We start from the raw sequence: 13,271 nt of genomic DNA on the forward strand, positions 1-13,271 counted from the left end.
AGGCCCCGGCACCCAGACAGAGGAGAGCGGTCCCGTAACAGAGAATCTGGCCTTATGTCAGCGCAGAATCTGTATTCATGTCATAGCAGAGAATCAGGCTTCACGTCACCCACCACTGGAACAGGCCACTGTCACATATTTAGGCCCAGGCACCCAGGCAGAGGAGAGAGGTCCCGTAACAGAGAATCTGGCCTTATGTCAGCGCAGAATCTGTCTTAATTTCATAGCAGAGAATCAGGCTTCACGTCACCCACCACTGGAACAGGCCACTGTCACACATTTAGGCCCCGGCACCCAGACAGAGGAGAGTGGTCCCGTAACAGAGAATCTGGCCTTATGTCAGCGTAGAATCTGTCTTCATGTCATAGCAGAGAATCAGGCTTCACGTCACCCACCACTGGAACAGGCCACTGTCACACATTTAGGCCCAGGCACCCAGGCAGAGAAGAGAGGTCCCGTAACAGAGAATCTGGCCTTATGTCAGCGCAGAATCAGTCTTCATGTCATAGCAGAGAATCAGGCTTCACGTCACCCACCACTGGAACAGGCCACTGTCACACATTTAGGCCCAGGCACCCAGGCAGAGGAGAGAGGTCCCGTAACAGAGAATCTGGCCTTATGTCAGCGCAGAATCTGTATTCATGTCATAGCAGAGAATCAGGCTTCACGTCACCCACCACTGGAACAGGCCACTGTCACACATTTAGGCCCCGGCACCCAGGCAGAGGAGAGGTTCATTCAACTTTGGGTTGCCCCGCAATATAATGGTAAAATGAAAATAAAAATAGTATTGAATGAGGAAGTGCCCTGGAGTAGAATAATATATGGTTAAGGGGAGGTAGTTAATGTCTAATCTGCACAAGGGATGGACAGGTCCTGTGGGATCCATGCCTGGTTCATTTTTATGAACGTCAGCTTGTCCACATTAGCTGTAGACAGGCGGCTGCGTTTGTCTGCAATGACGCCCCCTGCCGTGCTGAATACACGTTTAGACAAAACGCTGGCCGCCAGGCAGGCCAGCACCTCCAAGGCATAAAAGGCTAGCTCTGGCCACGTGGACAATTTGGAGACCCAGAAGTTGAATGGGGCCGAACCATCAGTCAGTACGTGGAGGGGTGTGCACAGGTACTGTTCCACCATGTTAGTGAAATGTTGCCTCCTGCTAACACGTTCCGTATCAGGTGGTGGTGCAGTTAGCTGTGGCGTGGTGACAAAACTTTTCCACATCTCTGCCATGCTAACCCTGCCCTCAGAGGAGCTGGCCGTGACACAGCTGCGTTGGCGACCTCTTGCTCCTCCTCTGCCTTCGCCTTGGGCTTCCACTGGTTCCCCTGTGACATTTGGGAATGCTCTCAGTAGCGCGTCTACCAACGTGCGCTTGTACTCGCGCATCTTCCTATCACGCTCCAGTGTAGGAAGTAAGGTGGGCACATTGTCTTTGTACCGGGGATCCAGCAGGGTGGCAACCCAGTAGTCCGCACACGTTAAAATGTGGGCAACTCTGCTGTCGTTGCGCAGGCACTGCAGCATGTAGGTCGCTCATGTGTGCCAGGCTGCCCAGAGGTAAGGACAAGCTGTCCTCTGTGGGAGGCGTATCGTCATCGTCCTGTGTTTCCCCCCAGCCACGCACCAGTGATGGGCCCGAGCTGCTTTGGGTGCCACCCCGCTGTGAACATGCTTCATCCTCATCCTCCTCCTCCTCCAGTAGTGGGCCCTGTCTGGCCACATTTGTACCTGGCCTCTGGTGTTGCAAAAAACCTCCCTCTGAGTCACTTTGAAGAGACTGGCCTGAAAGTGCTGAAAATGACCCCTCTTCCTCCTGGGCCACCTCCTCTTCCATCATCGCCCTAAGTGTTTTCTCAAGGAGACATAGAAGTGGTATTGTAACGCTGATAATGGCGTCATCGCCACTGGCCATGTTGGTGGAGTACTCGAAACAGCGCAACAGGGCACACAGGTCTCGCATGGAGGCCCAGTCATTGGTGGTGAAGTGTGTCTGATCCGCAGTGCGACTGACCCGTGCGTGCTGCAGCTGAAACTCCACTATGGCCTGCTGCTGCTCGCACAGTCTGTCCAGCATATGCAAGGTGGAGTTCCACCTGGTGGGTACGTCGCATATGAGGCGGTGAGCGGGAAGGCCGAAGTAACGCTGTAGCGCGGCAGGGTGTGAACTCCGGAAGCGCGAACAGACGGCCCGCACTTTATGCAGCAGCTCTGACATGTCGGGGTAGTTGCGAATGAACTTCTGCACCACCAAATTCAGCACATGCGCCAGGCAAGGGATGTGCGTCAAACCGGCTAGTCCCAGAGCTGCAACGAGATTTCGCCCATTATCGCACACCACCAGGCCGGGCTTGAGGCTCACCGGCAGCAACCACTCGTCGGTCTGTTCCCCAAACATATGAGTTTCAGAATGGCCTGCTGACGTTTCCCCGGGCTGTGCTGAAGTTGGTGGTGAAGGTGTGTGGCTGACTGGATGAGCAGGTGGAAGAAGAGGAGGAGGAAGCTGAGTAGGAGGAGGAGGAGACAGGAGGCAAAGAATGTTGCCCTGCGATCCTTGGCGGCGGAAGGACGTGCGCCAAACAGCTCTCCGCCTGGGGCCCAGCCGCCACTACATTTACCCAGTGTGCAGTTAGGGAGATATAGCGTCCCTGGCCGTGCTTACTGGTCCACGTATCTGTGGTTAGGTGGACCTTGCCACAGATGGCGTTGCGCAGTGCACACTTGATTTTATCGGACACTTGTTTGTGCAGGGAAGGCACGGCTCTCTTGGAGAAGTAGTGGCGGCTGGGAACAACATACTGTGGGACAGCAAGCGACATGAGCTGTTTGAAGCTGTGTGTGTCCACCAGCCTGAATGACAGCATTTCATAGGCCAGTAGTTTAGAAATGCTGGCATTCAGGGCCAGGGATCGAGGGTGGCTAGGTGGGAATTTACGCTTTCTCTCAAATGTTTGTGAGATGGAGAGCTGAACGCTGCCGTGTGACATGGTTGAGATGCTTGGTGACGCAGGTGGTGGTGTTGGTGGTACATCCCATGTTTGCTGGGCGGCAGGTGCCAACGTTCCTCCAGAGGCGGAGGAAGAGGCCGAGGCGGCGGCAGCAGCAGAAGAGGCCGAGGCAGCAGCAGCAGAAGATGTAGCAGGGGAAGCCTGAGTGACTTCTTTGTTTTTAAGGTGTTTACTCCACTGCAGTTCATGCTTTGCATGCAGGTGCCTGGTCATGCAGGTTGTGCTAAGGTTCAGAACGTTAATGCCTCGCTTCAGGCTCTGATGGCACAGCGTGCAAACCACTCGGGTCTTGTCGTCAGCACATTGTTTGAAAAAGTGCCATGCCAGGGAACTCCTTGAAGCTGCCTTTGGGGTGCTCTGTCCCAGATGGCGGCGGTCAGTAGCAGGCGGAGTCTCTTGGCGGCGGGTGTTCTGATTTTGCCCACTGCTCCCTCTTTTGCTACGCTGTTGGCTCGGTCTCACCACTGCCTCTTCCTCCGAACTGTGAAAGTCAGTGGCACGACCTTCATTCCATGTGGGGTCTAGGACCTCATCGTCCCCTGCATCGTCTTCCACCCAGTCTTGATCCCTGACCTCCTGTTCAGTCTGCACACTGCAGAAAGACGCAGCAGTTGGCACCTGTGTTTCGTCATCATCAGAGACGTGCTGAGGTGGTATTCCCATGTCCTCATCATCAGGAAAAATAAGTGGTTGTGCGTTAGTGCATTCTATCTCTTCCACCCCTGGGGAAGAGCTAGGTGGATGCCCTTGGGAAACCCTGCCAGCAGAGTCTTCAAACAGCATAAGAGACTGCTGCATAACTTGAGGCTCAGACAGTTTCCCTGATATGCATGGGGGTGATGTGACAGACCGATGGGCTTGGTTTTCATGCGCCATCTGTGCGCTTTCTGCAGAAGACTGGGTGGGAGATAATGTGAACGTGCTGGATCCACTGTCGGTCACCCAATTAACTAATGCCTGCACCTGCTCAGGCCTTACCATCCTTAGAACGGCATTGGGCCCCACCAAATATCGCTGTAAATTCTGCTGGCTACTGGGACCTGAGGTAGTTGGTTCACTAGGACGTGTGGCTGTGGCAGAACGGCCACGTCCTCTCCCAGCACCAGAGGGTCCACTAACACCACCACGACCATGTCCACGTCCGCTATTAGATGTTTTCCTCATTGTTCCCGTTCACCACAATTTTGAGAATGGCAAATTTGGGAATGGTTTTTCAACCCAGAACAAAAAGTGTGCTTTTACGGTCACTACAAATAACTTGACCAGCTAAAACAGTACAGATTTGGTTAAATAGAGATGTGAGGCCTGTTTTTTTTTGCGCTGTGTGACAGGTATAGGTTTAATCACAGAATCAGACTTCTATCAGCACGCTAGCGTGTGTCTTAGGTTTTTCTGAATGACACTATCACTAGCTTCAATGTAAGATATTCTTTTTGGGATAGATTTCAAGTAGGCCTCAACTACCAGAAACTAGTTATTTTGAGAATGGCAAATTTGGGAATGGTTTTTCAACCCAGAAAAAAAAGTGTGGTTTTACGGTCACTACAAATAACTTGAGCAGCTAAAACAGTACAGATTTGGTTGAATAGAAATGTCAGGTCTATTTTTTAGGCGCTGGGTGACAGGCTCAACTTGCCCCTGATGTAATATATGGCCAAAAAATAACCACACTGTTGATGGTTAAATGCACTTGGGTGACACAGGCTCAGCCTGCACCAGATGTAGTATATGGCCAAAAAATAATCAGACTGTCGATGGTTAAATGCACTTCGGTGACACAGGCTCAGCCTGCAGCTGATGTAGGATATAGCACAAAATAACCACACTATCGATGGTTAAATACACTTCGGTGACACAGGCTCAGCCTGCACCAGATGTAGGATATGGCCAAAAAATAACCAGACTGTTGATGGTTAAATGCACTTCGGTGACACAGGCTCAGCCTGCAGCTGATGTAGGATATAGCACAAAATAACCACACTATCGATGGTTAAATACACTTGGTGATAGCTTGTGCTGGCGCACCACAAGTCACAAAATGGCCGCCGATCACCCCAGAAAAAAAGTGATCTAAAAACGCTCTGGGCAGCCTCAAAAAAGTGAGCAAGTCAATAATAGCAGTTCAATGATCCACAGCTGCAGATCGATCACAGAATGAAGTCTTTTGGAGGAGTTAATCTGCCTAATCTCGCCCTAACGTCGCAGCTGCAACCTCTCCCTACACTTGTATCAGCAGAGTGACGTGCAGCGCTACGTGACCCAAGCTTATATAGAGGCTGGGTCACATGCTGCACTGGCCAATCACAGCCATGCCAATAGTAGGCATGGCTGTGATGGCCTCTTGGGGCAAGTAGTATGACGCTTGTTGATTGGCTGCTTTGCAGCCTTTCAAAAAGCGCCAAGAAAGCGCCGAACACCGAACCCGGACTTTTACGAAAATGTTCGGGTCCGTGTCACGGACACCCCAAAATTCGGTACGAACCCGAACTATACAGTTCGGGTTCGCTCATCCCTAGTCACCACCCATCTTGAATAGTTTCCCCCCTCACATATACTAATGTGCCACAAACAGGAAGTTAATATCACCAACCATTCCCATTTTATTAAGGTCTATCCATATAAATGGCCCACCCTGTATAGTGTGCAAGCACGACCACCACTGATGGATTGCAGGGTGGTCGTAACCATGAAAACGAGCCTTGTATAATGTGATGGAAAAATGAGTCCAGCCAGCGAAGGAAGCAATATGGAGAATCACAATACATTAGTAAGGGGCTTGTAGTAACTTTTTCTACATAATAAATAATATTTGCTGAAGTGAGAGGACCCCTTCAAGGAGAACATTGCAAACACCATCCGCAGCCTCACAAGCAGTATTAGCTGACATAATCTGACTTGCCCAAAGATGCAGAGACCTGAATGGGGACCACTTTCAGCATCTTTTCTGACCATCTGCTCCTTCATCTTGTCATCCTATCGCTGGAGACGGGCTACTTTTTCATGGGCCACCCTGTATTATAGAACATTAGTGATTGATGTGATGATGATTTGGTTGAATCACATTAATAAGGGGCTGAATACCACAGCATGAAGTGCGATAGCGCTCACAGCCATGGATGCCAGCATACCTAAGTAACATGATGACATACTGACTGCTGTCTCTGATATCTTACACTTACTGACACTAAACTAGAAGTATTCTCTCTGTCAGATGTCCTCTCTCCATCTTTTATAGTGCCTATGACATGTCACGAGCCATCACTGCAATCCTCGTCTCTAGTGATTGGCTAAAGCTGACAGTAAGACACGATGGACAAGTCTGCTGGGCCAAGTCACTGCTGGGGTTATGCAATCCGGCTTCATCTTCTAGGTCTTCTGATCTGCCAAATGGTGCACACCATTTAAAGTAGTTTGTGCAGAACGAATCCCAAAAGGTTTGGATTTACTGAAAACCCAAAGCTTTTGGGAAATTTGTAACAAATTAGATTTGTGTAGAATCCATTCATTCATCTCTAATCTACAATCGAAAAAAAAATTGAAAAAATGTTATCAGTATGGAGAAGCATTATAAACAGGCTTACTTGCTCGGAGGTGATCCTCCTATTCAACCATTTCCTTGGTGCCTCATTACAGAACACTCCAGAACCCATGGCCACAACCCCTGTTGGATTTGTTTATTCCAATATTTCACGTGTTACACTTTGAAAAAACATAGAAATATTTGTCAAGGTTGTCCAAGATTGGGTGCTTTCCATCGTATATTGGCTCTGACCCACTATTTAACCCAGTCTTTCCTAAAGAAAACCCAATATTCCCTAATATTCCCAACACCCCCACCCAAAACTAGTAATCTACCCTATCATACAGTATTTATACTCACTCTTTACTTTTTAATCAGCAGACTGCATGGTGTTTACATTCTTACTACACCCTTTCTACAATTTTAGATCTTGTTAAATACTTACTATGCACCACCCAACTCCCACCCTTATCTCTAGGCAGGGCGGCCAGTCCAGCTCTACACTTAGACATATGACAGATAATAATTTGCTGTTTGTACTACTATGATGTTCAATAAAAACTTGAATAAACAAAAATACTGCTATGTCTACAAGTTAACAAATTTAAAAAAGTCTTCATGGGGTACTATTCTTTCATGATGCCACTCCGGATTCTCCTGAAGGGGGGTGGATGTGGGAATACAGTAAGAAGAAGCAAGGTGACCATTCCTCTTCGGTGATTTGGAAGGACGCGAGGCTCTTCTTTTCCAACAGTTCATGTCAGTTAATATAATTTGGGTGTTCAGCTGATCAAGGCTAATTCCACCATAAAAATAAATTCTCTTATTAAGAGTTTAATGTTTGTGAATAGCCTGGTGGTTTAAAAACCTTTTTTTGCTCTTATAGCATTTCCCACATTCCAGACAAAAATATGGTTTCTTCTCTGTGTGAATTTTTTGATGCGTTTCAAATTTTGATTTTCTTGTAAAACACTTTCCACATTCTGAACATGAGAATGACTTCTCCCCTGTGTGATATTTTAGATGGTGATCCTTAAATTTGGTTTTTGTAGTAAAACATTTCCCACATTCTGAACATGAATATGGCTTCTCTCCTGTGTGACTTTTCTCGTGGATAGCAAGATTTGATTTATTTATAAAACATTTCCCACATTCTGAACATAAAAATGGCCTCTCTCCTGTGTGGCTTCTCTCATGTATTATAAGATGTGATTTATGCATGAAACATTTTCCACATTCTGAACATGAATACGGCCTCTCTCCCGTGTGAATTCTCTTATGTCTAAAAAGACTTGATCGATCTGTAAAACATTTCTCACATTCAGAACATATAAATGGTTTCTCCCCAGTGTGAATTCTCTGATGAACCCGAAGATTGGCTTTAGTAATAAAACATTTCCCACATTCTGAACATGAATACGGCCTCTCACCTGTGTGATTACGCTCATGTTTAATAAGATGTGATTTTTGTGTAAAACATTTCCCACATTGAGAACATGGAAATGGCTTCTCTCCTGTGTGACTTCTCTCATGTATAACAAGATATGATTTTTTGGGAAAACCCTTTCCACATTCTGGACATGAATATGGCTTCTCTCCTGTATGGATTCGCTCATGTATAACAAGATGTGATCTATTGGTAAAGCATTTCCCACATTCAGAACATGAATGCAGATTCTCTCCAGTGTGAAGTCTTCTGTGTTTGACAAGGACTGATCTGCATGAATACTGTTTCCCACATTCATCACACTGAAACCTTTCACCCTCGTTCTTCCCAGTACTTGTGGTAGCAATCTGTGATTGGTCAGCAGGTTCCTCATGATCAGGGGGATTATGTGATAGATCTGTACTGTAAGGTCCTAGGTGTACATTACGGGTAGTGAGGATTTCTCCTGAAGAGCGCTGCACGATACCTTCATCATCTACTTTATAATGGAGAGATAATATGATGTTCTTACTGGGATTTCCTGTAAGGATTAAAAATGGGTTTTACCATTTCTTTCAAGCCAGAAAGTAACATTTTTATGACGGTGGAAACACACGGGATGGTTTTCTGTTTTCTACAATTTAAGGTGCAGTTTTTTGAGCCTAAACCAGAAGTGGATCCAGCAGGAGAGAGAAGCAGAAGTCTTGCCTTTATGTGTCCTATTTCTCTTGAATCCACCCTTGGCTTTGGCTCAACAAACCTGCACATGTGATTCCATCCTTCTAGCATTTTGTATAACACTTCAAAATGTGCCAATGACAAAGTCAAGGATTCTGCTCTACATTTAGTGACCTAATTACCTATTACATAAACTTAGACCTGATAAAACCGGGCATTGGCTGCCAGCTCAGCTGACTCATTCTGTTTGTTCGGGTCATTTTATAAGAGCAGACAATGGCCGTAAATGAGGACGTTTATTCCCCATCACTGCTGTTCATCAGCTGCATCATCGCTTTTTTCTAGGAGTGAACGATCGCTACTATGATCATTCCTCCCCATACAGCTACATTATTTGTCAGCAGTGCACCCGGTTTACACAGAGCAATGTTCTGCTGACAAAGGTTTTTGGTGTAGCCTGAAAGATAAGATTACAGGTGATTGCAGCATCTTTACACGGAAGAAGCGATTGTGCAAACATTCATTCCTGATAATTCCCTCCATCCTCAGCCCATGTAAAGGGCCTTTGATGTAGCTCCAAGATGGGACCTTCTCCATCCAGTATCACATACCTGTGGTCACATGGACTGGAATGTCCTCCTCCTCCTCACTCTTACACGGGGGATCGCCCATCAGCCACTCTTCTTCATCCTCCACTTTAATATCAGTCACATCTTCCCCCCAATTTGTCATCTGTAACAATACAATACAACAGACAGGTGGGACATCTAACAGATCCACATAAGACCTTGGTCTTTTCAACATGCAACATCTTTCAAGTGCAACTCTTTAAGTGCACATACTGAATTATACCAGAATGTAATATTATGGATATGGAATTCACTTTGTCATCACTGCCTACTGACCATCACCCAATTCTCCCCTCTCCAGGTATGTCTGCATTGAACTGCTGCACCCAACTTTTCCAGAGTCTGATATTGTCCACACCCCTTATCTTTCCTTCTCATCCCCTGGTATGTCTGCATTGAGCTTTAATGTCTCTTTCCCTGCTGGATTTATTGAGTATTTGTTTACATTGGCTATTTCACCCCTGTATCTGGTCTTCCCTTGATTAGGCCAAATGTAGCCCCCTCCCCTCTTGGTCACACCCGATTGAACACTGAGTGGTATAAATCTAAGTCATTGGGTCTTTTCAGACCTTGGTATTTCCACATGCAACATCTTTCAAGTGCAACTCTTTAAGTGCACATACTGAATTATACCAGAATGTAATCAGAAGGGGACCAAAGGAACTTTCATCTTACTCTTCCCACTTTTCCACAACCTCCTGAAATACCCCCACATCCACTCACCCAGCGAGGAATTATTCATCTCTCCCTCCATCTTGCCTTCTCATCTGACGCTTGCACAAACCTGTTTGGTAATGTAAAACACTTCCTTCCCACACACACACAGATACCTCCTGCTCTCTCTTATTCTCACCTACTAACACTTTCTCTGCTTCTCCTTATTGCTGGTGATATCTCTCCAAATCCAGCCCCCCCCTAGCAAATCCCCACTATCACCTCTACCTTTTACTACAAATCTCCTTCTACAAATTTCTGCAACACAAACCTAATCACGATTCCTCTGACCCCCGCTCCTTTGGTTCCTCTTGCAGGAGATTTATGGAACGCTCTCTCTGTCTGTAACAAACTGTCCTACATTCATGACCTCTTCATCTCTCGAAAACTTTCCTTTCTGGGTCTCACAGAAACATGGCTGACTCCCTCTGACACCTCCTCCCTTGCTGCATTCTCTTATAGCGGATTTCATTTCACTCACACCCCCCCCACTGCTGCAAACATGGTGAAGGAGTTGGTCTTCTCCTATCAGACACCTGCTCCTACAGTCCAACTCCACTGCCACCCTCCATTACACTCACTTTATTTGAAGTACACTCTGTCACCATCTTTCTTGACCACTTTAACACCTGGCTCCTACACTTTCTTTCTGCCGACATCCCCACTATCATCATGGGTGACTTCAACATCCCTATTGACACCTGCCACTCAGCCGCCGCTAAACTCCTATCGTTTTATTTCTCCTTCGGCCTCTCACAGTGGTCCTCCGCTCCCACCCACAGAGATGGTCACAATCTGGATCTTATCTTTACCCGCCTCTGCTCCCTATCTAACCTTTCTAATTCGCCTCTCCCCCTATCTGACCACAACCTACTCACCTTCTCTTCACTGGTCTCTTCTGCTGCTCCCCGATCCACACACTAACACCCCCCCCCCCCCACCCCGCAGGAACCTTAAACATCTTGACTTTTGCTTGCTTTATGACTCTCTTCTCTCACTCTCTACTATTTGTTCCCTCCATGACACAGATGCTGCCACCACGCTGTATAACACCACAATAAGTACAGCTCTGGACATTATTGCCCCCCTCACACACAACAAAACCCAAAAAATCAACAGACAACCCTGGCACACCAACCTGACCAAAAAACTCAGACAAGCTTCCAGGGCTGCTGAGCGGCGATGGAAGAAATCCCATTCTAAGGATCACTTCACCACATACAAGCAATCCCTCCTCATATTCAAATCCTCACGCACTGACGCAAAACAGGCGACTTCTCATCTCTCATATCTTCTCTCTCACAACCCTAAACAGCTATTTAACACTTTTAACTCCCTTCTCCGTCCCCCAGCGCCCCCACCCTCTCCTCTCATCTCAGCTGAGCACTTTGCAACATGCTTCAAACAAAAGATCGTCAACATTAGAGAAAGCTTCAGTGCACAGTCCCCACAGACCCTCTACACAACTGCTCGGTCCTCTTCTCCCAAAACCCGCTTCTCCACCATTACAGAAAAAAAACTCTCCACTCTACTCTCCAGATCTCATCTGACCACCTGTGCACTTGACCCAATCCCATCCCACCTCATCCCTAACTTCACCACAGTGTTTATCCCAGCCCTAACTCATCTCTACAACCTATCACTAACCTCTGGTGTCTTCCCCTCTGGATATTAAACATGCTACCATTACACCCATCTTCTTTGTCCAGTTATCGCCCCATATCACTTCTTCCATTTGCCTCAAAACTACTTGAACAACATGTCCATTCTGAACTGTCCTCTCACCTCTCCTCCTGCTCCCTCTTTGACCGCCTACAATCTGGCTTCCGACCCCACCACTCAACTGAGACTGCCCTTACCAAAGTCACCAATGACCTACTAACAACCAAAACCCAAAAACATTACTCTGTCCTCCTTCTCCTTGACCTGTCCTCTGCCTTCGACACTGTCGACCACTCCCTTCTGTTGCAAACTCTCTCATCTCTTGGCATCACTGACCTGGCCCTCTCCTGGATCACATTATACCTCACAGACCGGATGTTTAGCGTCTCCCACTCTCACACCACCTCCTCATCTCATTCCCTCTCTGTTGGTCTCCCACAAGGCTCTGTCCTAGGACCCCTGCTCTTCTCTATCTACACTTTTGGCCTGGAACAGCTCATAGAGTCCCATGGCCTTCAGTATAATTTTTTCGCTGATGACACACAAATCTACCTCTCTGGCCCAGACATCACCACCTTACTATCAAGAATCCCACAATGGCTATCTTCCATATCCTCCTTCTTCTCCTTTTGCTTTCTAAAACTTAACATGGATAAAACAGAATTCATCATCTTTCCCCCATCTTGCTCAACCCCCCCCCCTACAGACCTATCTATCACAATCAATGGCTGCACACTATCCCCGGTCAACCAAGTCCACTGCCTTGAGGTGACCTTGGATTCTGCCCTCTCCTTCCGACCGCACATCCAAGCCCTTTCCACCACCTGCCGCCTCCAACTCAAAAACATCTCCTCAACTTTGAGTCTGTGAAACTAATTGTACATGCCCTCATCATCTCCTGCCTAGACTACTGCAACATGCTCCTCTGTGGCCTCCCATCTAGCACTCTCGCACCCCTCCAATCTATCCTCAACTCTGCTGCCCGACTAATCCACCTCTCACCCTGTTACTCCTCTGCCTCTCCCCTCTGCTAATCCCTTCACTGGCTCCCCATTGCCCAATTAATTCAGTTCAAAATACTAACAAATACATACAAGGCGTCCACAACCTGTCCCCTCCCTACATCTCTGAGCTACTTTCCCGATACATCCCCATACACAATCTCCGATCCTAAAAGGACCTCTTTCCCTCCTCTCCTATTTACACCTCTTCCCACAATCGCCTCCAAGATTCTCCCGTGCATCCCCTATTCTCTGGAACTCGCTACTCCAACATACCAGACTCTTACCTACAGTGGAATCCTTCAAAAGAAACCTGAAAACCCACCTCTTCAGACAAGCCTACAACCAGTGACCCTGCTGCCTCTATACCGCCATGAGCAGCTTTACCCGCACCTACTGTGTCCTTCTCCCATACCATGTAGATTGTAAGCCTCACGGGCAGGGCCCTCTCTCCTTCTGTACCAGTCTGTAACTCGTCTTGTTTATGCTTAGTGCAATTGTCTGTATTATGTATGTGCACCGCTTATCATATGTACAGAGACAGGGAATGAATGGCGCTTTAATAATAATAAAAATGAGACCCCCACAATCTTTGACCCCTCTATGACTACAGGAGCCCCCTATATAGGT

General features: G+C 47.3%; 1 protein-coding gene across 1 annotated transcript; it reads right to left on the reverse strand.

The window, feature by feature from the left end:
* Positions 1–6,682: 6,682 nt before the first annotated feature.
* Positions 6,683–9,506, reverse strand: LOC120990599 (oocyte zinc finger protein XlCOF6.1-like). The gene is made up of 2 exons (XM_040419521.1): positions 9,247–9,506; positions 6,683–8,498 (listed from the first exon to the last, which is right to left on the reverse strand). Exons 1-2 carry the CDS (start codon positions 9,437–9,439, stop codon positions 7,366–7,368), a joined length of 1,326 nt encoding a protein of 441 aa, XP_040275455.1. The 5' UTR covers positions 9,440–9,506; the 3' UTR covers positions 6,683–7,365.
* Positions 9,507–13,271: the final 3,765 nt, after the last annotated feature.

Source organism: Bufo bufo, chromosome 2 (genome assembly GCF_905171765.1).
Source record: "Bufo bufo chromosome 2, aBufBuf1.1, whole genome shotgun sequence".
Lineage (NCBI taxonomy): Eukaryota > Metazoa > Chordata > Amphibia > Anura > Bufonidae > Bufo > Bufo bufo.